The sequence below is a fragment of the Procambarus clarkii genome, chromosome 29 (genome assembly GCF_040958095.1).
Source record: "Procambarus clarkii isolate CNS0578487 chromosome 29, FALCON_Pclarkii_2.0, whole genome shotgun sequence".
In the NCBI taxonomy this organism is placed as follows: Eukaryota; Metazoa; Arthropoda; class Malacostraca; order Decapoda; family Cambaridae; genus Procambarus; species Procambarus clarkii.
In genome coordinates this window covers 373,398-400,095 of record NC_091178.1, presented here as the reverse complement: position 1 = coordinate 400,095, position 26,698 = coordinate 373,398, and the positions used below count along the sequence as shown (strand labels likewise).

At 42.1% G+C, this 26,698-nt stretch overlaps 1 protein-coding gene across 1 annotated transcript; it reads left to right on the top strand.

Moving 5' to 3' along the window:
- The first annotated feature begins 266 nt into the window (after positions 1-266).
- LOC123764931 (uncharacterized) lies at positions 267-24,465 on the top strand. Its single transcript, XM_045753120.2, has 2 exons — positions 267-428; positions 23,449-24,465. The coding sequence occupies exons 1-2, from the start codon at positions 384-386 to the stop codon at positions 24,430-24,432; spliced, it is 1,029 nt and encodes a 342-aa protein (XP_045609076.2). The 5' UTR covers positions 267-383; the 3' UTR covers positions 24,433-24,465.
- The last annotated feature ends 2,233 nt before the right edge of the window (positions 24,466-26,698 follow it).

The following is a 26,698-nucleotide window of genomic DNA, read 5'->3' as shown; positions in this document are numbered from 1 at the left end:
ATATATATATATATATATATATATATATATATATATATATATATATATATATATATATATATATATATATATATATATATATATATATATATATATATATATATATATATATATATATATATATATATATATATATATATATATTTTCCCAGAATTATATTCAAGACATACCTGACGGCCGTATTTGAAAGAAAATTTAGAAAGGAGAGAAAACGGGCGCGCGTGCTCCGTTGAGTAGAGGCGAGGGAGCAGCAGGTGGAGAGACACGGAGGCAGCAGCAGACGACCTGAGCAAAGCCTCGTCGGCGATTACATAAAATCCTCGGCCGTCCAGCCTCGCCACACTCCTTGTCCTCACCTCCCTCACCGTGTATAGCCCTCGACATGGCTGCTGCAGCGACCAATGCCGTCTACAGTCAAGTGTTTAAGGTGAGCAGCGCCGAGGGCCGGGCACTTGACACTTGGTTAATTAACTGGTAGTGATAATGGTGTGCCAGATTTTTGTGTATGTTCTATGATTTTTTCAAGTGTCTACCGTGAACGATCTACATATAAATCGGAAAAGACGCAAGTGTTTTGGAATATTATTTGATATAATGCTTGATACATTTCGCTGATTTATGTCTTAAAGTTGAATTCTGAAATGAACTAATAATTTTGGTTTTCACTTTCCCTGGTGTGATTATAGTTAGGAAAAACTTTCGTCAATGAAGAGGAGCTTGTAAATGCCCATCTTGCAGTGCACGCGCCAACTATTGATTATCAGTAAGAAACCCGTGCGAACATTAGTGTGTTGACGACCGGCAGCTGTATTGTTGCAGGAATGTTGCAGTGGACGTCACAACGCCACAGACAAATATCGTATACAATACACTGAATGCGCCTCATTACTGAGTGTATTATCAAAATATATCTTACAGTAGCCTCCTCGTATTCAGGATTTTTGGGGGAACGGTATCGTTATTGTTTTGGAAGGGTACGTTTATTGTTTTGGAAGGGCATCGATATTGTTTTGGTAGGATATCGTTATTGTTTTGGTAGGGTATCGTTATTGTTTTGGTAGGATATCGTTATTGTTTTGGTAGGATATCGTTATTGTTTTGGTAGGATATCGTTATTGTTTTGGTAGGGTATCGTTATTGTTTTGGTAGGATATCGTTATTGTTTTGGTAATTTCATAATGTAGCTAAGTCAAGCCATTCACCTTTATGACTTACTTTTTGGTAGACTCAACAGTGTCCAGGAATATTTGGCAGTTAAGTTTAACACATTTTGTCCCCATAATGACGTCCCTCTTATGAAACTTATTATGTAGCCCCATAATGATGCTTGTATAGTTCATTATGAAGTCCCATAATGATGCTTGTATAGTTCATTATGTAGTCCCATAATGATGCTTGTATAGTTCATTATGTAGTCCCATAATGATGCTTGTATAGTTCATTATGTAGTCCCATAATGATGCTTGTATAGTTCATTATGTAGTCCCATAATGATGCCTGTATAGTTCATTATGTAGTCCCATAATGATGCATGTATAGTTCATTATGTAGTCCCATAATGATGCTTGTATAGTTCATTATGTAGCCCCATAATGATGCTTGTATAGTTCATTATGTGGCTCATAATGATGCTTGTATAGTTCATTATGTAGTCCCATAATGATGCTTGTATAGTTCATTATGTAGTCCCATAATGATGCTTGTATAGTTCATTATGTAGTCCCATAATGATGCTTGTATAGTTCATTATGTAGCCCCATAATGATGCTTGTATAGTTAGTTCATTATGTAGCCCCATAATGATGCTTGTATAGTTCATTATGTAGCCCATAATGATGCTTGTATAGTTCATTATGTAGCCCCATAATGATGCTTGTATAGTTCATTATGTAGTCCCATAATGATGCTTGTATAGTTCATTATGTAGCCCCATAATGATGCTTGTATAGTTAGTTCATTATGTAGCCCCATAATGATGCTTGTATAGTTCATTATGTAGCCCATAATGATGCTTGTATAGTTCATTATGTAGCCCCATAATGATGCTTGTATAGTTCATTATGTAGCCCCATAATGATGCTTGTATAGTTCATTATGTAGCCCCATAATGATGTCCCACTTGTATGGTCATTATGTAGCCCCATACTGATGTCCCACTTGTATGGTCATTATGTTTCCTTTAATGATGTCCCACTGATTTACTTCAATATTCATCTAAATTTACCTGATGGCGACTATCTCTCTAGTGGCCTTGACGAGGACAGGAAGCCGGCAGCTTGTCAAAGATCCCCCCATTTTTCTTGATGATTTTATCTGGCTGGATTTTAAAATTCAGTAATGTAACGCCATTTACGGCTTCGGCGGGTAGGCGGTTCCAGGCGTTGATGATCCTATGGGTGGAAAAAACATTTCATGTTGTTGTTGAGCTTGCTGAGCTTGAACCCATTGCTCCTTAATCGTGTTACATCTGACCATTTGAGGAAGTGGTCTGGATTAATATCCTCCAAATTGTTCAGTATTTTACTAGTTTCGTTGAGATCAGTTCCGCTATGCCTGCCTTTCAGTGTGGTTAGCCCCTGAGGCCCTCGCCCGTTTCTGGTATGAGAGTCGCCTTAGTTTTGGAATGATTTTTGTCACTCAATGCTGTACTTTCTCCAAAGCAGATATGTGTTTCTGAAGATGGGGTCTAAATACTTGGATACAATAATGCAAATGGGGGGCACACAAGAGATTTGTACAGTTGTATAACTACCTTCTTGTTTATTAAGTCTACGTTTCGCTTGACTATTCCAAGGATTTGGTATTTTTTTTTTTAGTACAGCTTCTACTTGAGCAACATCAGTGATTGGTGAATTCTGACTCGTAGGTCCATTTATTCATCAGTCTGCTGCAAGGTAATGTTGTTGATTTGGTAGTTGTAATGCGCAATTTTATGTCCACACAGAAGATCGTGCATTTTTCGATATTTAAAAGCATTTGCCTGGTTTTTCGATCACTTGAGTTCGTGTAGATCTCTTTGAAAGGCCTCAATATCATTATAACTTTCTACTTTACCGTAAATCCTAGTGCCATCCGCAAATTTGATGATGTGCATTGTAAAATTTTCGTATAAATCATTGATATATATGGCAATAAAGGTTGGCTCCAAAAGGGAAACTTGCAGTACTCCACTGAAAATTATATTGAGGTCTTACGAAGAGGTCTACATGAACTGCACAAGTGGTCAGAAGACTGGCAAATGCTTTTTAAGATTGAAAATTGCATAACTTTGCATGTGGGGCATAACAACCCACGTCACATCTACCAAATTAACGCTAATACCTTGCAACAGATTGAGGAAGAAAAGGACTGTGGGGTAAAAATCCACCATTCATTGACAGTTGCCCAACTAGTGGGAGCGGCAGTTGAAAAAATACTAATCAAACCCTAAGAATAATCAAGCGCACATTTGTCTTAAAGGACAATAAGGTAGTTAGGGATTCAAGTGAATAAATCTCTGGTGCGCTCCCACTTGGATTACTGTATCCAAGCATGGATACCTCATCTGCAGAAGGTCTCAGCTGCTCTCGAGAAAATACAACACCGGACAATATAAATAATTTCAGAACTAAGTCAACTCTTGTACCAGGAACGGGTTGAGGGCCTCAATGCTAGCAATACTGCAACTCAGACATGGAAGGGTGGATCTCAACCAAACTTTTAAAATGCTGAACTAATTGGAGGATGTTGATCCGGACAACTTCTTCAAAATGTCAAATGAAACACAAACAAGGAGCAACGGTTTCAAGCTCAACAAGCCACAAAATAGGACTGAAAACAGATTTATATATTATTGAATGTGACTGAAAGGGCGAGATCAATGATTCTAGCAAGAATCTTCTTATTTTCCTTATATTTTTATTCACTTGAGAAGAAAGTAAGAAAGTTAACTCTCCAAAGTTCATTTTTGCAGTTTTATTTGTTCTGACGCTAAGCCTTTCGTTATCTCTTGAGATATGGCATCTCTGGGATCGTTGTAATGAGGAGTTGACAGACGAAAACGACGATCGAAATTAAAACGTGAACCTGAAGTATTCGACATAAATAATTTAAGGTATTAATATTATCTGTAATTTAAATAATGTAATAAAATGTGCTTTGCAAAATGAATACATTTTTATCCAAAATGGATAAAGAATATTATGGCAAGAGGAAGACTTTGGATAGTATCACTAATACAGTCTTTACCCCAGTAACTTAAGTAACGGGCAGCATTCACAGGAACACCGCAGCCGTAGCAACCACAGCAGGAAGACAAGGCTGGAGGACCAGGCCGCTGCACCACCAGCTGTGACAATCAATACTTGGTGCAGTCGGCGGCGGACATGCTTTAACTTGAGGACGTTCACCTCCTCCGCCACCAACTGGCCGCTTTTTTCTCTTGATTATTTATGTTGTTAGGGACAGGCAGCCTGTATATATATATAAATATATATATATATATATATATATATATATATATATATATATATATATATATATATATATATATATATATATATATATATATATATATATATATATGTATGTGTGTGTACTCACCTAGTTGTACTCACCTAGTTGTGTTTGCGGGGGTTGAGCTCTGGCTCTTTGGTCCCGCCTCTCAACCGTCAATCAACAGGTGTACAGATTCCTGAGCCTATCGGGCTCTGTCATATCTACACTTGAAACTGTGTATGGAGTGAGCCTCCACCACATCACCCCCTAATGCATTCCATTTGTCAACCACTCTGACACTAAAAAAGTTCTTTCTAATATCTCTGTGGCTCATTTGGGCACTCAGTTTCCACCTGTGTCCCCTTGTGCGTGTGTGTGTGTGTGTGTGTGTACTCACCTAGTTGTGTCTGCAGGATCGAGCATTGACTCTTGTGTGTGTGTGTGTGTGTGTGTGTGTGTGTGTGTGTGTGTGTGTGTGTGTGTGTGTGTGTGTGTGTGTGTGTGTGTGTGTGTGTGTGAGTGTACTCACCTATTTGTACTCCCCTATTTGTGCTTGAGGGGGGATGAGCTTTGGCTCTTTGGTCCCGCCTCTCAACTGTCAATCAACTGGTGTACAGATTCCTGAGCCTACTGGGCTCTATCATATCTACACTTGAAACTGTGTATGGAGTCAGCCTCCACCACATCACTGCCTAATGCATTCCATCCATTAACTACTCTGACACTGAAAAAGTTCCTTCTAACGTCTCTGTGTCTCATGTGGGTACTCAGTTTCCACCTGTGTCCCATTGTTCGCGTACCACCAGTGTTGAATAGTTTATCCTTGTTTACCCGGTCGATTCCCCAGAGGATTTTGTAGGTTGTGATCATGTCTCCCCTTACTCTTCTGTCTTCCAGTGTCGTAAGGTGCATTTCCCGCAGCCTTTCCTCGTAACTCATGCCTCTTAGTTCTGGGACTAGTCTAGTGGCATACCTTTGAACTTTTTCCAGCTTCGTCTTGTGCTTGACAAGGTACGGGCTCCATGCTGGGGCCGCATACTCCAGGATTGGTCTTACATATGTGGTGTACAAGATTCTGAATGATACTTGTGAGTGTGTGAGTGTGTTTTAAACCTCATAATTTTTGCATCATCAACAAACAATGAGAAGAACGATTGTATACCCTCTGGGAGATCAATTACATATATCAGAAACAGTATAGGTCCAAGGACTGACCCCTGAGGGACTCCACTTGTAACGTCTCGCCAATCTGAGACCTCACCCCTCACATTGACTCGTTGTTTCCTGTTGCTTAGGTACTCTTTTATCCAATGGAGTACCTTCCCTTTCACACCTGCCTGCATCTCTAGCTTTTTCACTAGCCTTTTGTGTGGTACTGTGTCAAAGGCTTTCTGGCAATCCAAAAATATGCAGTCTGCCCACCCTTCTCTTTCTTGCCTGATTTTTGTTGCCTGGTCGTAGAATTCAAGTAACCCTGTGAGGCAGGACTTGCCATCCCTGAACCCATGTTGTTGCTGTGTAACAAAGCTCTTTCGCTCGAGATGTTCCACTAGCTTTTTTCGTACAATCTTCTCCATCATCTTGCATGGAAGGCAAATAAGGGACACTGGCCTTCAGTGCCTCCTGTCTATCCCCCTTCTTGTATATTGGACTACACTAGCAGTCTTCCAATTTTTTGGCAATTCCCGTTACCAGTGATTTGTTATACATTATGGAGAGTGGCAGACACAGTGCTTCTGCTCCTTCCTTTAGTATCCAAGGGAAGATTCCATCCGGGCCTATAGCCTTTGTCACATCCAACTCTAGCAAGAGCTTCCTTACATCCCCACTGGTAATCTCAAATTCTTCCAGTGGTTCCTGGTTAACTATTCTCTCTCTTATCTCTGGAATTTCTCCTTCCTCTAAGGTGAAGACCTCCTGGAATTTCTTATTCAGTTCCTCACACACTTCCTTGTCGTTTGTAGTGAATCCTTCTGTCCCTATCCTTAATTTCATAACCTGTTCCTTTACTGTTGTTTTTCTCCTGATGTGGCTGTGCAGCAATTTAGGCTGAGTCTTTGCCTTGCTTGCCACGTCATTTTCGTATTGTCTTTCTGCCTCTTTCCTCATCCTGACATATTCATTCTTGGCACTCTGGTATCTTTCTCTGCTCTCAAGTGTCCTGTTATTCCTATAGTTTCTCCACGCCCTTTTACTTTGCTGCTTAGCTAGCCAACATCTCTGATTAAACCATGGGTTTCTCATCTTCATTTCACTGCTTTCCTTTTGGACTGGGAAAAACTTGTTTGCTGCTTCCTTGCACTTCTGCGTGATGTAGACCATCATGTCTTGGGCCGTCTTTCCCCTGAGTACTATTTCCCATGCTATATCTGCTAGGAATCTTCTTATCTCCTCATAGTTTCCCTTTCGGAATGCCAGCCTTTTGTTTTCTGTACCCCTCCTCGAGTTCAATAACCCTTCTTTAATCAGGTACTCAAACGCCAGTACACTGCGGTCGCTCATTCCTACTGGGGTCTCAAAACCGATTTCTCTTATGTCGGAGTCGTTCAGAGTGAAGACTAGGTCGAGTCTCGCTGGTTCGTCATTTCCTCTCATCCTTGTGGGCTTCTCTGACATGCTGGGTTAAAACGTTTCTAGTCACCACCTCCAATAGTTTGGCTCTCCACGTATCCTCGCCTCCATGCGGTTCCTTGTTCTCCCAGTCAATCCTTCCGTGATTGAAGTCCACCATGATGAGCAGGTGGGATCTATTTCTAGAGGCAGCAGAGGATGCCCTCTTAATTATAGTGTTAACTGCCATGTTGTTGTTGTCATACTCTTGACTGGGTCTTCTGTCATTTGGTTGAGGATTATATATCACTGCTACTACTCTTCTTGGTCCTCCCATTGTCATGGTGCCTGCTTTGTAGTCTCTGAAACCCTCACAGCCCGGGATAGCCATCTCCTTGAAACTCCATTCCTTTCTCATTAGTAGGGCCACTCCAACTCCCCCCTATCTTCCCTTTCTTTCCTTTTTACTGTGTACTCCTGGGGAAACACGGCATTCGTTATGATTCCTGAGAGTTTTGTTTCAGTGAGTCCGATTACATCTGGGTTCTCTTCTTGTGCTCTTTCCCTTAGTTCATTTGCCTTGCTTGTGATCCCATCTATGTTCGAATACATTACCCTGAAACTGACTCTCTTCTGCTTCTCCTCTGGGGGGGGGGGACCTGTGGGACCTGTTGGGGGAGGGGGGGGGGTGAGAGGGGGAGGGTTGGGGGGTTGAGAGGGGGAGGGTTGGGGGGTGTGGGAGACGGGGAGGCTTGGGGGGCATGGGGGGAGGAGAGGCTTGGGGGGGATGGGGGAGAAAGGGGGCTTGGGGGGGGCAGAAAAGGGGGAGAGCTTGTGGGGTGTGGGGGGAAAGGGAAGGCTGAGGTGGGTGAGGAAGAGGGGAGGGTTTAGGGGAATGGTAGAGAGGGGAAGGCTTGGGTGGGATGGGGGAGAATAGGGCGCTTAGGGGGGTGGGGGAGAACAGAGGGCTTGGGAGTGGGAGATGTGGGAGATGGGAGGCCCTAGGGAGAGAGGTGAGAGGGAGGAAGGGGTGTGTGGGGGGAGGGTGCCCTAGGCGGGTACTTAGTGGGGGGCTGTCAGGGGATGGGGCAGGTAGGGTATCTGTTGGGTAGAATGTGGGGGTGATGCTCCACTTTGGATTGATGTCCATAGGGAATGGAAAGGATGGGGGAGGTAGAGGGATGGGGAGATGAAATTCAGGAAGAAAACACTCCCTGTGGCTGTTGCACTGTTTGAGGAGGGTTCCCCACTCCCCTCTGGGATTGTAGGGTTCGGGATTGTGGTTCTCTGACTCCTTTCTCTCTCCCTGCACTCCCTCCTCGTGTCTGCTGCCCCACCTTCTCTCTCCCTTGTCATATCCCTCTGCAGGAATTCTATTTTGAACTTCTGTACACTTGCTAGACCGCTCTTCCTTGCTAACAGTTCCTCTTTTGTGCTCTCATTCATGAATACCACCTTTATCATTCGGTCTCTGTCCTTGTTGTACTTTCCAAGCCTGAAAACCTTTTCAACATTTGGTCAGTTCCCTCCATCTTTATCTCATTAAGGATCTTGGTACCTATGTAACTATGTGTGTGTGTGTGTGTGTTTCACCTAGTTTTCACCTAGTTGTGTTTGCGGGGGTTGAGCTTTGCTCTTTCGGCCCGCCTCTCAACTGTCAATCAACAGTTTACTAACTACTACTTTTTTTTTCCACACCACACACACACACACCCCAGGAAGCAGCCCGTGACAGCTGACTAACTCCCAGGTACCTGTTTACTGCTAGGTAACAGGGGCATTCAGGGTGAAAGAAACTTTGCCCATCTGTTTCTGCCTCGTGCGGGAATCGAACTTGCGCCACAGAATTACGAGTCCTGCGCGCTATCCACCAGGCTACGAGGCCCCCTGTGTGTGTGTGTGTGTGTGTGTGTGTACTCACCTAATTGTACTCACCTAATTGTGCTTGTGGGGGTTGAGCTTTGTCTCTTTGGTCCCGCCTCTGAACTGTCAATCAACTGGTGTAGAGATTCCTGAGCCTACTGGGCTGTATCATAACTACATTTGAAAATGTGTATGCAGTCAGCCTCCACCACAACACTGCCTAGTGCATTCCATTTATTAACTACTCTGACACTGAAAAAATTCTTTATAACGTCTCTGTGGCTCATCTGGGTATTAAGTTTCCACCTGTGTCCCCTTGTTCGTGTTCCACCCGTGCTGAAGAGTTTGTCTTTGTCCACCCTGTCAATTCCCCTGATAATACCGCTGAATCTTCTTTAACTTTGACTTGTACTCACCTAGTTGTGTTTGCGGGGGTTGAGCTCTGGCTCTTTGGTCCCGCCTCTCAACCGTCAATCAACAGGTGTACAGATTCCTGAGCCTATTGGGCTCTATCATATCTACACTTGAAACTGTGTATGGAGTCAGCCTCCACCACATCACCTCCTAATGCATTCCATTTGTCAACCACTCTGACACTAAAAAAGTTCTTTCTAATATCTCTGTGGCTCATTTGGGCACTCAGTTTCCACCTGTGTCCCCTTGTGCGTGTTCCCCTTGTGTTAAATAGACTGTATCTACCCTATCAATTCCCTTCAGAATCTTGAATGTGGTGATCATGTCCCCCCTGACTCTTCTGTCTTCCAGCGAAGTGAGGTTTAATTCCCGTAGTCTCTCCTCGTAGCTCATACCTTTCAGCTCGGGTACTAGTCTGGTGGCAAACCTTTGAACCTTTTCCAGTTTAGTCTTATCCTTGACTAGATATGGACTCCATGCTGGGGCTGCATACTCCAGGATTGGCCTGACATATGTGGTATACAAAGTTCTGAATGATTCTTTACACAAGTTTCTGAATGCCGTCCGTATGTTGGCCAGCCTGGCATATGCCGCTGATGTTATACGCTTGATATGTGCTGCAGGAAACAGGTCTGGCGTGATATCAACCCCCAAGTCTTTTTCCTTCTCTGACTCCTGAAGAATTTCCTCTCCCAGATGATACCTTGTATCTGGCCTCCTGCTCCCTACACCTATCTTCATTACATTACATTTGGTTGGGTTAAACTCTAACAACCATTTGTTCGACCATTCCTTCAGCTTGTCTAGGTCTTCTTGAAGCCTCAAACAGTCCTCTTCTGTTTAATCCTTCTCATAATTTTAGCATCGTCCGCAAACATTGAGAGAAATGAATCGATACCCTCCGGGAGATCATTTACATATATCAGAAACAAGATAGGACCGAGTACAGAGCCCTGTAGGACTCCACTGGTGACTTCACGCCAATCGGAGGTCTCACCCCTCACCGTAACTCTCTGCTTCCTATTGCTTAGATACTCCCTTATCCACTGGAGCACCTTACCAGCTACACCTGCCTGTCTCTCCAGCTTATGTACCAGCCTCTTATGCGGTAGTATGTCAAAGGCTTTCTGACAATCCAAGAAAATGCAGTCCGCCCAGCCCTCTCTTTCTTGCTTAATCTTTGTCACCTGATCGTAGAATTCTATCAAGCCTGTAAGGCAAGATTTACCCTCCCTGAACCCATGTTGGCGATTTGTCACGAAGTCCCTTCTCTCCAGATGTGTTACCAGGTTTTTTCTCACGATCTTCTCCATCACCTTGCATGGTATACAAGTCAAGGACATTGGCCTGTAGTTCAGTGCCTCTTGCCTGTCGCCCTTTTTGTATATTGGGACCACATTCGCCGTCTTCCATATTTCTGGTAGGTCTCCCGTCTCCAGTGACTTACTATACACTATGGAGAGTGGCAAGCAAAGTGCCTCTGCACACTCTTTCAGTATCCATGGTGAGATCCCAGCTGGACCAACAGCCTTTCTAACATCCAGATCCAGCAGGTGTCTCTTGACCTCCTCTCTCGTAATTTCGAACTCTTCCATGGCCGCCTGGTTTAGCTCTCTTTCTCCTAGCATAGTGACCTCACCTTGTTCTATTGTGAAGACCTCCTGGAACCTCTTGTTGAGTTCTTCACACACCTCTCTGTCATTCTCTGTATACCTGTCCTTGCCTGTTCGAAGTTTCAATACCTGTTCTTTCACTGTTGTTTTCCTTCTGATGTGACTGTGGAGTAGCTTTGGTTCGGTCTTGGCTTTGTTTGCTATATCATTTTCAAAACTTTTCTCTGCTTCTCTTCTCACCCTGACGTACTCATTCCTGGTTCTCTGGTATCTCTCTCTGCTTTCTGGTGTTCTGTTATTCCGGAAGTTCCTCCACGCCCTTTTGTTCAGTTTCTTCGATTCCATACATGCCCTATTAAACCATGGATTCTTCTGTTGCTTCTCGGATTTTTCCCTTTGGGCTGGGATGAACCTGTTTACTGCCTCCTGACACTTTTGGGTAACATAGTCCATCATACCCTGTACAGACTTATCTCTGAGGTCTGTGTCCCAAGGTATTTCACTTAGGAAACTTCTCATCTGTTCATAATTCCCCTTTCGGTATGCCAGCCTTTTGATTCCTAGTTCTTTTTTGGGGGAGATAAGTCCTAGCTCTACCAGGTACTCAAAGTTCAATACACTGTGGTCACTCATTCCCAAGGGCGCTTCCATCTTAACTTCCCTTATATCCCACTCATTTAGGGTAAATATCAAATCAAGCATTGCTGGTTCATCTTCTCCTCTCATTCTTGTTGGTTCTTTGATAAGCTCAAGCTTAGAAAGTTTCTTGTTGCCACGTCCAGCAGCTTAGCTCTCCATGTTTCTGGTCCTCCATGCGGGTCTCTGTTCTTCCAATCTATCTTCCCATGGTTGAAGTCTCCCATAATTAGTAGTCCAGATCCATTCCTGCTAGCAACAGAAGCTGCTCTTTCTATTATGTTAATGGTGGCCATGTTGTTTCTATCATATTCCTGTCTAGGTCTTCTGTCATTTGGTGGTGGATTATATATTTATTTATTTATTTATTTATGCATATACAAGAATGTACATAAGGAATGTGAGGATACAAATATGGTAATTACAGTCTTGTAAAGCCACTAGCACGCGCAGCGTTTCGGGCAGGTCCTTAATCTAAGAAAATTTTAAGGAGGTAAATACTTGCAAAATTATAGACAAAAAATGATAACAGATTACATGAAATGAAAAAAAGATGAGAGAAAATTGTAGGTACAGTATATTAAAGCACATAGGTAGCTAAGATTGATTGCAATGACAGCTTGAATGGTAGTTGACAAAAAAATTGGTAGGCATAATACAGCAGAAACAATATAAGATTGGTTGCAATGACAGCTTGAATGGTAGTTGACAAAAATTGGTAGTCACAATACAGCATATGGCTAGCACATAAAAGAAGACAGCAATGAACACAATGATAAGGTTGTTTGAAATTACATAAAAATTAGGAGATTGGGTAACACTAGGTACAGAGCAAATTTAAAGCTCAGTGTAGGAAACTAAGAAGATGAAGTTAGGTACTTTTTGGTTTTGCTTTTAAATAAGGCAAAAGTTTTACAGTTTTTCAATTCACTAGGGAGTGAGTTCCATAAACTAGGTCCCTTAATTTGCATAGAGTGTTTACACAGATTAAGTTTGACCCTGGGGATATCAAAGAGATATTTATTTCTGGTGTGGTGATAATGGGTCCTATTACATCTGTCCAGGGAGAGTTTCAGAGCATGGTTTGCATTTAAGAACAGGGTTTTGTAAATGTAGTTGACACAAGAGAATGTGTGGAGGGAGTTAATATTTAGCAAGTTTAGGGATTTAAACAAGGGAGCTGAGTGTTGTCTGAAAGCTGAGTTAGTTATCATTCTGATAGCAGATTTTTGCTGTGTGATGATGGGCTTAAGGTGGTTTGCAGTGGTAGACCCCCATGCACAGATGCCATAATTAAGATAGGGGTAAATTAGTGCATAATATAGTGAGAGGAGAGCAGAGTTAGGAACATAATATCTGATTTTGGAGAGTATACCAACTGTCTTAGAGACTTTCTTAGTTATGTGTTGAATGTGGGTGCTGAAGTTGAGTCTCTTGTCTAGGAATAGGCCAAGAAACTTGCCATCATCTTTATTACTGATGTTAATGTTGTCTATCTGTAGCTGAATTGCATTTGATGATTTGCTTCCAAATAAGATGTAGTAAGTCTTTTCGATGTTTAATGTTAGTTTGTTCGTTGACATCCATAAGTGGACTTTTTTTAATTCATTATTCACAACATTATTTAGTGTATGTGGGTTGAGGTTTGAATAGATAAGTGTAGTATCGTCAGCAAACAGTATAGGTTTGAGAATATTAGAGACATTAGGCAGATCGTTTATATATATAAGAAATAGAAGAGGTCCTAAGATGCTGCCCTGTGGCACTCCAACGGTAATTGGTAGAGTGGACGAAGTTGTATCATTGATGGTTACATATTGGTGTCTGTCACTAAGATAGGATCGGATGTAGTCAAGGGCAAGGCCTCGGATTCCATAATGCTGGAGTTTAAGTAAGAGGTAGTTGTGATTAACAGTATCAAAGGCTTTTCTTAGGTCAATGAAGAGTCCAATCGGAAACTCATTTTTGTCAAGGGCTGAGTAGATAACGTCAAGGAGACTAATGATTGCATCGTTGGTGCTCTTTTGGGACCGGAAGCCAAACTGGCAGGGGCTGAGTATGTCGAATTTTACGAGGTAGGAATAGAGCTGTTTGTAAATAATTTTTTCAAATATTTTTGATAGAATGGGTAGATTTGATATTGGTCTATAATTGTTTATGTCCGCCGGATTGCCTCCTTTATGGACTGGCGTTACTCTTGCTTTTTTGAGGATATCAGGGAAGGTGTGACACTCTATAGATTTGTTGAACAGTAGTGCTATGGGTGGGGCAAGGGCATGGGAGGCTCTCTTGTACACAATGGACGGAATTTCACTGGTGTTCCCTGCCTTGGTTTTTAGAGAGTGTATGATGGACACAACATCTGCCGGGCTGATTGGTGAAAGGAGAAGAGAGTTTGGATAGCTGCCTGAGAGATATGTGTTAATATGTGTCTGAGTCTGTGGGATTTTACTGGCAAGATTAGCACCAACCGACTATATGACTACGACTATAATTTTTTCCCTCCATTTGTTACGGTACCTGCTATGTAGTCACTGAAACCTTCACAGCCCTGAATATCCATCTCCTCAAAATTCCAGCCTTTTCTTACCAGCAGAGCTACACCACCCCCACCTCTTCCTTCCCTCTCTTTCCTCATAACATAATAGTCCTGTGGGAACACTGCGTTTGTTATCGTTTTCGTGATCTTTGTTTCTGTGAGAGCTATTATGTCTGGGTTTTCCTCTAGTGCCCGTTCTCCAAGCTCATTTGCTTTATTTGTAATTCCATCTATGTTAGTGTACATCACTTTGAGGCTCACTTTCTTCTGTCCCTTCTCAAATCGCCTCCTTGGTGAGTGTTTTGCTGGTGGGGGAGGCTGTTCCATGGGTGTGAGGACCTGTGAGGTGGATAACAGGGTCTCAAAGGATATTGGGATGAGGGGCGGGGGATCCAGTGAAGGGGGAGGGACAGGGAGGGGATGGGGTGAAAGGGGAGGGAGGACGGGAAGGAAAGGGGGTGAGGGAGGACTCGGGAGGAGGGGAGGGGTAGAAGGGGTGGGGATTGGGTGTTGGGGGAAGGAGATTTGGCTGAACATTTGAGTGGGGGCAGGGAGGGTTTGGGGTAGGGGGGTTTTCTATGCAGAGGAGGGTGGCGGGGTTGTCCTCCCTTCTGGTGTTACTGGGTAGCTGGTTGTGGGTTCCCCCCTCGCCTCTGGGGGTGTTGTGTTGGGAGCTGTGACTTCCTGGTTTTCTCCTCTTGCCCTGCGCCTCTTCCTTGCTTCTGCCGCCACGGCTCTCTCCTCCCTTGTCATGTCTCTCTGGAGGAATACATTTTTGAATTTTCCCACGTTTTTCAGGGAGCTCTTCCTTGATAGGATCTTCTCCTTTGTGCTCTCGTTTGCAAACACTATCTTTATCATTCGGTCTCGGTCTTTGTTGTACCAACCTAGCCTGAAAACCTTCTCAATGCTATGCTCAGCCCCTTCCATGTCTAGTGCCTTTAGTACTTCATTCACTGCTGCTTTGTCCTTGTCATTCCACTCTGTCCTATTAGAGCCTTCCTGTTCTTTAATACCCACAGCAACCACTGATCTGTTCCTTTCCAGCAGTTGGCTAGTGGAATGTGCCGCCTCCTGTGAGGTGGCTGCTTTCATGGCCACCTCCATCACTGCAGTCATTACTTCAGAGTTATTTTTTTTTAGTATTTCTGCAAATGTTGCTTTTATTGTGGCATTCTCATCCAAAAAACTATTACCACCTTCTCCCTGGATGGTTTTCTGATTCTCAGCCTCGATACCATTCTCTTTGAGGGCTCTAATCTCCTCCTTTGCTGCTGTCAGCTCTCTTTTCAGGTTGCTTATTTTGTTCTTCATTTCCTGCATCATTTCTTGCATCTCACTCTTGATGTCCTCCAGAAACTGGGCAAACATATCCTTCATTTCATCACCTTGGCTCTTCCCTGTTCCCCTGGTACCTCTGGCTGCCATGCTTGACCCTGTTCCTATAGTTGTGCTGTGATAGGATTTGTCAGGAGGGCAGAGCAGGATGGGGGAGGGAGAGAGAGAGAGGGGGGAAAAGAGAGAGAGAGAGAAAGGTAGTGATAAAGGGAGAGATAAATGGGTGGATGGGGGGGATCCGACCCTTCCACTGAAGTGAGAAGAAAGTAGAAGGGGAGGGGGGGAGGAGATGGAGAGAGAGGCGGGAGGGAGAGAGGGAGAGAGAGGAGAGGGAGAGAGATGAAGAGGGAGAGAGCGGGTGAGGGAGAGAGCGGGTGAGGGAGAGAGGGGGGAGGTGTGTGTGTGTGTATGTGTGTGTGGGAAGAGGGGAGAGGGAGAGAGAGAGAGAGAGAGAGAGAGAGAGAGAGAGAGAGAGAGAGAGAGAGAGAGAGAGAGAGAGAGAGAGAGAGAGAGAGAGAGAGAGAGAGAGCAGGAGAGAGATAGTGGGAGAGAGAGTGAGATAGAGAGTGGGAGAGAGATAGAGAGTGGGAGAGAGAGAGAGTGGGAGAGAGGGAGTGGGAGAGGGTGGGGAGGGGAAGAGTGTATGTATGGGGGATGCGGGGGACTGGGGGTGGGGGGGGGGGCGAAGATGGCGACCAGGTCAGGTCAGGTCAGATGAGGGGGGGATAGTAAGGTCCTATCCCCTGATCCCAGGTGTTAATGCCTTTTCTCCTGACTGAATGTTTGTGTGTGTGTGTGTGTGTGCGTGTGTGTGTCTGTTTTAGCGTGTGCACGCTTGTGTACGTGCAAACGTATGTGGGCGGCGTGCGTGTATGTGTCACGAGACCCCTTAAGCGTTACCTCTACCTTAATGAGCCACCCTGAGATTTTTAAATATATATGATTCTTCTCATATTTTTTGCATCATCAGCAAACATTGAGAGGAACGAGTCTATACCCTCCGGAAGATCGTTTACATATATTAGAAACAGGATGGGTCCAAGTACTGAGTCCTGTGGGACTCCGCTGGTGACATCTTGCCACTCTGATGTCTCCCCCCCCCCCTCACCGTTATTCGCTGTTTCCTGTTGCTTAAGTACTCCCTTATCCACTGGAGCACCTTCCCTTTTACTCCTGCCTGTTGCTCCAACTTTTTTAACAGCCTTTTATGGTGTACTGTGTCAAAGGCTTTCTGGCATTCCAGGAAAATGCAGTCGGCCCACCCTTCTCTTTCCTGCCTAATTTTTGTTGCCTGGTCATAGAATTCTATTAAACCTGTGAGGCACGATGTACCATCTCTGAACCCATATTGATGGTGCGTTACACAGTTATTTCCCCTCCAAATGCTCCTATGATGTGTACTCCCCTAGTTGTACTCACCTAGTTGTGTTTGCAGGGGTTGAGCTCTGGCTCTTTGGTCCCGCCTCTCAACTGTCAATCAACTGGTGTACAGATTCCTGAGCCTATTGGGGTCTATCATATCTACATTTGAAACTGTGTATGGAGTCAGCCTTCACTACAACACTACTTAATGCATTCCATTTGTTAACTACCCTGACACTGAAAAAATATGTGTGTATTCACCTAGTTGTGCTTGCGGGGGTTGAGCTCTGCTCTTTTGGCGCGCCTCTCAACTGTCAATCAACTGTTTCTAACTACTACTACTACTATTATTTTTTTTCCACATCACACACACACCACCCAGGAAGCAGCCCGTTACAGCTCACTAACTTCCAGGTACCTATTTACTGCTAGGTAACAGTGGCATAGGGTGAAAGAAACTCTGCTCAATGTTTCTCGCCGGCGCCCGGGATCGAACCCGGGACCACAGGATCACATGTCCAGCGTGCTGTCCGCTCGGACGGCTGGCCCCCGAAAGTGTGAGATGTTGACCAGACCACACACTAGAAGTTGAAGGGACGACGACGTTTCGGTCCGTCCTGGACCATTCTCAAGTCGATTGTGATGAGGAGGTAGAGACAGGCAATACATAGGCAAGAGAGAGCTGAGGAGGAAAGTAAGGTGTAGGGGATAGTAGTAATAATGAGAACTGTAGAGCGCCTATTGGCCAATACGAGGCAGCTCCTATTATAACCACCGAATAAGAAGGAGATAGTAATAGGAATAAGAAGAGGATAGCAAGGGAGCGTAGGAGAAGACAATGAACAGAAAAAGGGGAGAAGAGAGAAAGAAAAGGAAAGAGAAAGAAAGATAAATGGAAGGGGTAGGCTTATGTTAGGTCACGTTTGTTAGAAAGATTAGAGCATTTGAGTATATACTGTGAAAGGGAAGAGTCCCCAGCAACAAAGCCAGGACTCAAGTTCATGTTGGGTAGGTTGTGTATAAGAGCCGATTCAACAAGACGGCGTCTGTGTAGAGTAGAGGCAGGAAAGATTATTTTGGAGGAAGACCAATCAATGGGATGATTAGAATCCCTCACATGGCAGAAGAGAGCATTGTTAGTGTCTGTTCTTCAGACAGTTCTTCATTAGTAGGTTTGCCGTCTTCTTCTTTTTTGTAGTAAATTGTTAATTGTATCTTTTTGCATGTAAAAACAACACACGCTATAATAAATATGTTAAGATTCCATTTCAATGTTTCCAATTGCATTGATAAATAGAATTTTCATAGATTTTGATTTATTTTCATTTTGATTTAATTATTTTGTGTGGTATTGCATTGGAATTGAGCTGTGTTGTTTACCATAGCGTTCATTTCGTGAGTATAGTTTATTTTTGTATTTTTTCTTTGTTTTTCGTTTCGTTTTTTTAACTGTTCTTCTTATCTTTCAGTGATGGGACCTATATATATATATATATTTATATATATATATATATTTATATATATATATATATATATATATATATATATATATATATATATATATATATATATATTTATATATCGCATACCGTTTCGGGCAAGTCCTTAATCCTAATTTTCACAAACACATCCCAAGGAAGCAGCCTGTAGCAGCTGTTTAATTCCCAGGTACTTATTAACTGCTAGGTGACAAGGAGCATCAGGGTGAAAGAAACTCTGCCTATTTGTTTCTGTCTCCTCCGGGGATCAAACCTGGACCCTTAGGACTACGAACCCAAGCGCTGCCTGCTCAGCCGTCAGGCCCCCAAACATATGAACATATATAAACAATAAACGAAACCTCTCACGATATACAGTACATTCTTGTTTCAACGACTTGGCTAGGTTTCCTCATGTGTCTGCATGTTCAGTTGTTTCGGTTACTAGCATCTTCCGTTGCTGATCTTTCACACTATTTTGTCACCCTATATTGCATTTGTGGGATGACTTCATGTAATTAGTTGCAGTCAAATTTTCAGCTGCATGTAGTGTATTGCCTGTATAATAGATAGCGATCTCTTCCGATATCTTTCCTCAGTTTACACACATTAACACATGTACGGGTAAACATGATGTCAGTGTTAAAACTCAAGAAAAAAAAATTAAGAAATATTCAGTTCCCATTTTTATACGTATACTAGCTGTACCCGGCCACGCATTGCTGTGGCTCAGCAATGCGTGTGCGTTGCTGAGCCACAGCAACCTTCCTTTATCTCCCAGTCCTCCCCACCATTCTCCATGTCCCGTCCCCCTCATCCTCCCAACCATTCCTCCCTCACCCGTCCCCTCTTCCTCCTAACAATTCCTCACTTCCCCGTCCCTTTGTCCTCCCAACATTCCCCACTCCAGCATCCGCTCATCTTTCTAATCATTCCCCTCTCCATCGTCCCCTCCTCCCCCCTACAATCTCCCACTCCCCATCCCGTCACCCACCCTACCATTCCCCCTTCCCCTGTCCCCTCGTCCATTCCTCCAACTCCCACTCCTCTGTCCCCTTTTCCTCTGCACCATTCTCCATTCCCCTATCCCCTCGTCCCCACCATCCTCAACTGCCCCGTCCTCCCCACTATTACCCCCTTCCCTGTCCCCTCGTCCTCCCCAAAATCCCCCACTCCCGTCCCCCTTGTCCTCCCCAACATTTCCCACTCCCTCGTTCGATGCATTCCCAAGCGATCTGATGATTCCATCAGAAAATTAAGAACATCAAATGATCTGATGTTCCCATCACTGAAATATAAGAAAAACATAAAAAAAAATGAAATGAAAAACAATGAAAAAATACAAAAATAAACTATACTCAGGAAATGAACGGTATGGTAAACAACACAGCTGAATTTCAACGCAATGTCCCACAAAATAAATTAAATCAAAATGAAAATATATTGAAGTTTATGAAAATTAAATTTATCAATGCAATTGGAAACATTGAAATGGAATCGTAACATATTTAGTATAGCGTGAGTTGCTATTACGTGCAACAGATGATGCTGTTTTTCAAAAAAGCATGTTTTTACATGTAACAGGTGTGGCATCTATATAGTCGGTATATAAAAACACGTGTGTATTCGAATGGAACGTTGTATCAAAATTTCAAAGCAATCGGTAAAGAGGTTTCAAAGATTTCCCTCCCATGAAAAACACATGAAAAAATACAGTTAAAAAAAACATGTTTTTTTCCATCACAGACGTGAAATCTATATAATATGTATATATAAACCTGCTCGGATGTGAATGGAACGTTGTGTGAAAATTTCAAAGCAATCGGTGAAGAACTTCCTGAAATTAGCGATTTTGAACAAACGAACATTTACATGTTTATTTATAAAGATATATATATATGCTAGCAGTAGGCTGCCACGTGTTGGCAGGGTACTGCTAGTATAAATTCCTGTCCCCTGGAACCTTCCCTGTCCCCCAGTCCCCCCCACAACAATTTCCCCCTCACCCGTCTCCTCGGCCTCCCAACCATTCCCCACTCCACCGTCCCTTTGTCCTCCCCACCATTCTTCATTCCTCGATCCCTTCGTCCCCACCATCCCAAACTCCCCCGTCCCCTCGTCCTTCTCCACCATTACCCCCTCCCTTGTCCCCTCGTCCTCCCCACCAACTCTCACTTCCGTTCCCTCATCATCCCCACCATTCCCCACTCCCTCGTCCGATGCCTTCCCAAATGGTCTGATGTTCCCATCAGAAAATTAGAAGCATCAAGTGATCTGATGTACCCATTGTTGAAATATAAGAAAAACAGTTAAAAAATGAAATGAAAATATGAAAAAATAAAAAAATAAACTATACTCACGATATGAACAGCATGGTAAACAACACAGCTCAGTTCCAACACAATGTCACACAAAATAATTAAATCAAAATGAAAATAAATCAAAATCAATGAAAATTCAATTTATCAATGCAATCAGAAACATTGAAGTGGAATTGTAATTATTTAGAATAGCACGTGTGTTCCTCTTACATGCGCTGTTGGCGCTGTTTTTCAAGAAATGGCCCACTGCCTTTTGACGAAAGGCGGTGGAGTTTCTGACGGGGGAAGGAAGAGACAATTGCGCATCGCGTCCCGCAGGCGTGGTGCGGCCAGCCTGGGTGGCATAAAAGGCGCGGGAAGTCAGGTCCCGCTCTCACTCCCTCTCCCGACCAGGTCCAAGATTCACGAAGCGCCCACCCTCCTCCCCCTTTCTGCTGGCTGCCAGTTCTCACGGTTCTGACTACGTCAGTCGTTGTTCCTCACGTTTTCCTCCCGTTTCACTGGGGATGGTTGGGGGGGGGGGGGGTGCAGCGCCCGTCCCCAAGTGTTCCGCTGTCCGCAGCTACTACTTTGACTTTACAGACATTCTACTAGTAAGCCCTACCTTGTCAGGTAATTCCTTCCTTGGCGGCTCGGCCTCTGGCCTGGGGTTATTTTCTTCTCCAAATACATATCAGGCTTCCCCAGTCACTATGTTTTCTGCCGCCTGATTATTCTCCAGCTAGGGTTTCCCTTATGTTATGTTGTTCACTTTGGTGTCCTGTTATACTTAGTATTAGATTTGTTACATTCGCCTCACTGCTAATTCTAGACATTAGGACATTAGGTTTCTGCAGAGTTTGTTACTAGGCTATAAGATTACGTTTTACTACGGGTGTACAATTTAAGATGTTTCGTGTACTTTGCGTTAGCCACGGCTATGTTATACATTTGTTAAGTCCTATTTAAAAGCCTGTTTTACTTCTGCAGAATTATTTATCATGTCAATAAAATTACGCCCCCAAGGCTTGGTGTCTTCCTTCCCCTGATCAGAAAATGCATAGTTTTACCTGTAACAGGTGTGGCATCTATACTTGTACTTAGGAAATGAACGGTATGGTAAACAACACAGCTCAATTCCAACACAATGTCACACAAAATAATTCAATAAAAAATAAAATAAATCGAAATCTATGAAAATAAAATTTATCAATGCAATCGGAAACATTCAAATGGAATTCGTGACATATATAGTATAGCGTGCATGTTGCTATTATGTGCAACAGATGGCGCTGCTTTTCAAAAACGCATGTTTTTCCCTGTCACAGAGGTGGCATCTATATAGTTGGTATGTAAATAGACGCGCCTATTCGAATGGAACGTTGTGTCAGAATTTCAAAGCCATCGGTGATGAACTTTAGCAGATTACAGCGTGTGTTGCTCTTACAACCAACAGATGGCGATGTTTTTCAAAAAAAGCATGCTTTCTCTGTTCACAGGTAAGGCATGTATATAGTAGATATATAGAAATACGCGCCTATTCGAATGCAACGTCGTGTCAAAATTTCAAAGCAATCGGTAAAGAGGTTTCGAAGATTTCTCTCACATGAAAAACACAGTTTTACAAAAAAATGTTTTTTTTTCCTTCATAGACGTGACATCAATATAATATGTATATAAAAACCTGCTCGGATGCGAATGGAACGTTGTGTGAAAATTTCAAAGCAATCGGTGAAGAACTTTCTGAGATTAGCGATTTTGAACAAACGAACATATCCATTTTTATTTATATAGATTTTGCCATGTTATGTACACTAACAAGATTTTATACATATTAGAACAAAGTTGATAACTTTAACAATATGTCAGTGCAACAGTTAGTATCGAAATTTAATTTTTATATTGGAATCCTTAATATCACTTCGTAATATTAAAATACAATATTTATGTTCAATATTCCATAAATTCATTAGAGTCGCCTTCTCTACTTTAGTGTGCCAGACTCTCTTGTTATTTCCGTTTTCTTTTATAAAACTCATTTTTAGTTTTGTTCACCAGCCATATAGTTATATTGTTGAATTGCTCACCAGCCATATTGCTGTATTACTCAATAGCCATATAGTTGTATTGCCCACCAGCCATATAGTTGTATTGCCCACCAGTCATATAGTTGTATTGCCCACCAGTCATATAGTTGTATTGCCCACCAGCCATATAGTTGTATTGCCCACCAGCCATATAGTTGTATTGCCCACCAGCCATATAGTTGTATTGCCCACCAGCCATATAGTTGTATTGCCCACCAGCCATATAGTTGTATTGCCCACCAGCCATATAGTTGTATTGCCCACCAGCCATATAGTTGTATTACTCACTAGCCATATAGTTATATTGTTGTAGTGATCCCCAGTCATATATTTGCATTGTTGTAGTGCTCCTCAGTAACATAGTTGATTCTTGTATTGCTCCTCAGTAACATAGTTGATTCTTGTATTGCTCCTCAGCCATACAATTCATTGTTCCATTGTTCCTCAGCTATATAGTTGATTGTGTTGCTCCTCAGCCATATAGTCAAATGTTCCTCGTTCATATATAGTTTAATAACGGGACTGTGTCCCAGCTACGTAAAGTTGTATTATTATATATGTCTCATTGTCAATATGGCTTATATTGTGTTGGCATCTGGCATCTTTCCCAACCGTACGTATAGTGAAACCTTCTTTAGTATGAAAAAATACTGTATTCCATATTTGTATTTGTTAAAACTAAATGTTTACCATTTATTGTTTCTATGAAGTTTTGGAATATATACAAGACCGCAGGACTTGAACTCTGAGTGTGTTCAATACTCAAATGAATACTGTATCTTCTTTTCCAGAAAAAGTTAGCAGACGTGTTTCGAGTGGGAGCTGGTGGCGGCCTGTGTTTTTGCGGCATCAATATGTACTTCAAAAACGATAAGTTTTATGATGACTGGGTGATGCCCATCTTCAACCGCATGGAACCCGAGACAGCCTATGCTGTGGCACAACAGGCAGCTAAATATAAACTCGTTACAAAGGAAAAGCTGCAGGAGTCAAGACTTTTGGTGAGTACTCAGCCGTCATCTAAAGACAAAATGGATCATGAGGACTTAGCTCAAGAAGAGGATGAGTCTTGTAAAGCTTTTGACTGCATTGGAGATGAGTTCAGGGGTTCCACTGACGACCTGATTGGCCCTCAGTATGAGAAAGATCTAACTCGAACCTTGGAGCCTGTGTGTCAGTCAAGGGTTTATGATTCAGAATTTGAGCCTGATGAAACGTGTTCCGGGTTTTATGGTGACGATGCCAGTGAGAATTGTCAACACCAGCTGGGCAGTAATATTAGGGAACCGTGTGGCGACTGTCATCAGGCTCTTCAATGTATAGGTGATGAGTCCAAAGTATGCAGTATCAAGAAGACTTTTGTTGGAGATATGAGCCACTACAGGAGCGACCTAAGGGCGTGTGCCTGTAATTCTCCAAAAAATGAACGGAACTGCGTAACACCTGACTCTCCCTCCCTGAGCATGAGAGTTAACATAGCCTCACCACTGAGGAGTAGCAAGATGTCCCTAGCCACTATGGTGGACGGTAGCAACCCCGCTTATGATCAAGGTAATGCTGACGAAGCTGTAGATCTAATTGACAAAGTAAATTTGGAAAGCAATTGTGAATTAGAGGACTGCATAGCATCCCATGTACATGATGGCTGCAGGACTAATATAGTTTCTATTGTAGATGGTTTAGGTGAAGTGTACAAGTCTGACAGTAGGGACAAATTGACCTTCTCAACAACATCTGACCAGCATAATGGTAAAGACTCTCCTGATTTGGTTTAAATTATAATAGCGCATTAATATAAGCAAACACAAGCATGAATATATCGTATTCCCCTCAATGCAGATTTGTCCCTTTTTATATATGAACTTCAATTACACAGCATGGGCACACTAATATCTTACAAAATGTAAGATTATCGGTATTTAACTTTCTTACGAAATCTAGCACGAAAACAATACGATGCTTATTTTTATACATACCATAATCCTGAAAGTGTCAACTATAAAGATTACATGACAAAAGGAATCATTATGGCGCATGCACTTGATAATTTAACTTTAACAGTGATTGCAAAGTCATATGCAGGCAAATATTGTTAATTTTTTCTATTTATTAATTTTAAGTTTTGAATGTAGAAGCTTTCATTTTTGAATGCATTATTAATTCATGCATTAGCAAATCTGTCTATTGAACTGAGATAATTTACATTTATTTGCCTATTTTAACTATTCTTTATTTTATTTTAGTTTTGGTTGGCAGAGTGCACCAGCGCGTACATGCTTTATGACGCACTAATAACGATGTTAAGAACTACAGCCGCTAGTCCACTTTCTTATGAGAGAAACTGCTGCGGACTTTGGATATTTTTATGATCGTAGTTTCAGTGAAAATTCTAAAAGTGTCGAGTTAATAATGGATATTATACACTACCTTAGTTTAGCGTTAACGTTAATTCCTGATGGATATTTTGCCTGTTTATTTGAGCTTTGCTTTGTGTCTTAGTTTTTATTTATATATTTATTTATATACAAGAAGGTACATTGGGTTGTGAGAGTACATAACATTGGTGTTCTTACATTCTTGTAAAGTCCCTAACACGCATAGCATGTCAGGCAGGTCCTTAATCAAGCATATAAAAGTAAGACTATTAATAGGCACATTGTAGCAGAATTTGATTTCAACATAATTATTACAATATAAATTTATAGTATTGATTATACTGGTGAAGTTGCATGTCTTAAGTACTAAAATTGGGTGAGTGGGTAGCACAAGGTACAGTGTGAATTTGAAACACAAGGTAGGAAACTATGAGGATATAATTAGGTACATTTTAGTTTTACTTTTGAAAAAGGCATAGGTTGGGCAATTTTTAATTCATTAGGGAGTGAGTTTCATAGACTGGATCGTTTTATTTGCATTGAGTGTTTGCAAAGATTTAGTCTGACTCTGGGGATATCAAAGGGATATTTATTTCTGGTGTGGTGCTCGTTGGTTCTATTACATCTATCAAGGAAGCGTTTCAAATCAGAGGATTAACATTTAAGAAAAAGGTTTTGTACATGTAAATAGCACAAGAGAATGTGTGGAGTGAGTGTATGTTCAGCATATTTAGGGATTTAAACATGGTCTGTATGTTGTCTGAAGACAGTCTGTTATAGTTCTGATAAAATATTTTTGTTGGGTGATGATAGGCTTGAGGTAATTTGCAGTGGTTGAACACCATGCACAGATAGCGTATGTAAGGTGGGGGATACATTAGCGAATAATGTAGTGAAAGAGCAGAGTGGGGAAAATAATATCTGATTTTAGAGAGTATACTGACACTTTCTGAGACGTTTTTGGTATGTGTTGTATGTGGGTGCTGAAGTTTAGTCCGCTATGTATAGGCCAAAAAAACTTTTGCATCGATTTTATTGCTAATGTTAGCATTGTTTATCTAAAAGTGAATTTGCCTTCATAATTTACTTTCAAATAAAATGTAGTAGGTTTTTACTGTACTTAGTATGAGTTTGTTGGGTGACATCCGTGAGTGCACCTTTTTAAATCTTTATTTACAATAATATTTAGTGTATGTGGGTTTGGGTATGGATAGATGAAGGTAATATCGTCAGCAAATAGCATAGGATTAAGAATGTTAGGGACATTTGGCAAATCATTCATGTATATAAGAAATAGGAGAGGTCCTAAGATGCTGCCTTGTGGAACTCCTATGGTTAATGGTAGAGTGGGGGAGGTCATGCCATTGATGACTATATATTGGTGTCTGTCATTAAGATAAGATCGAATATAGTTCAGAGCAAGGCCTCGGTTTCCATAGTGGTAAAGTTTAAGTAAGAGGTAGTTATGGTCTGCAGTATCAAAGACCTTTCTCAGGTCAATAAGAAGCCAATTGGGAACTCATTTTTGTCAAAGGCTGTATAGAATATATTAAGCAGACTAATAATTTGCACCATTGGTACTCTTTTGGGAATAAACAGTTATATATAACATTATCAGGAGATTTTAGTTTTTTATAGTTTACTTTATTTATTATTTTTTATGGTA

What these genes read in the sequence shown, in the direction of transcription:
- LOC123764931 (XM_045753120.2), top strand. Translation starts at nt 384, where the DNA reads ATGGCTGCTGCAGCGACCAATGCCGTCTACAGTCAAGTGTTTAAG. An exon ending in TCTACAGTCAAGTGTTTAAG is followed by an intron (nt 429 to 23,448) that starts GTGAGCAGCGCC and finishes CTTCTTTTCCAG; the next exon opens with AAAAAGTTAGCAGACGTGTT.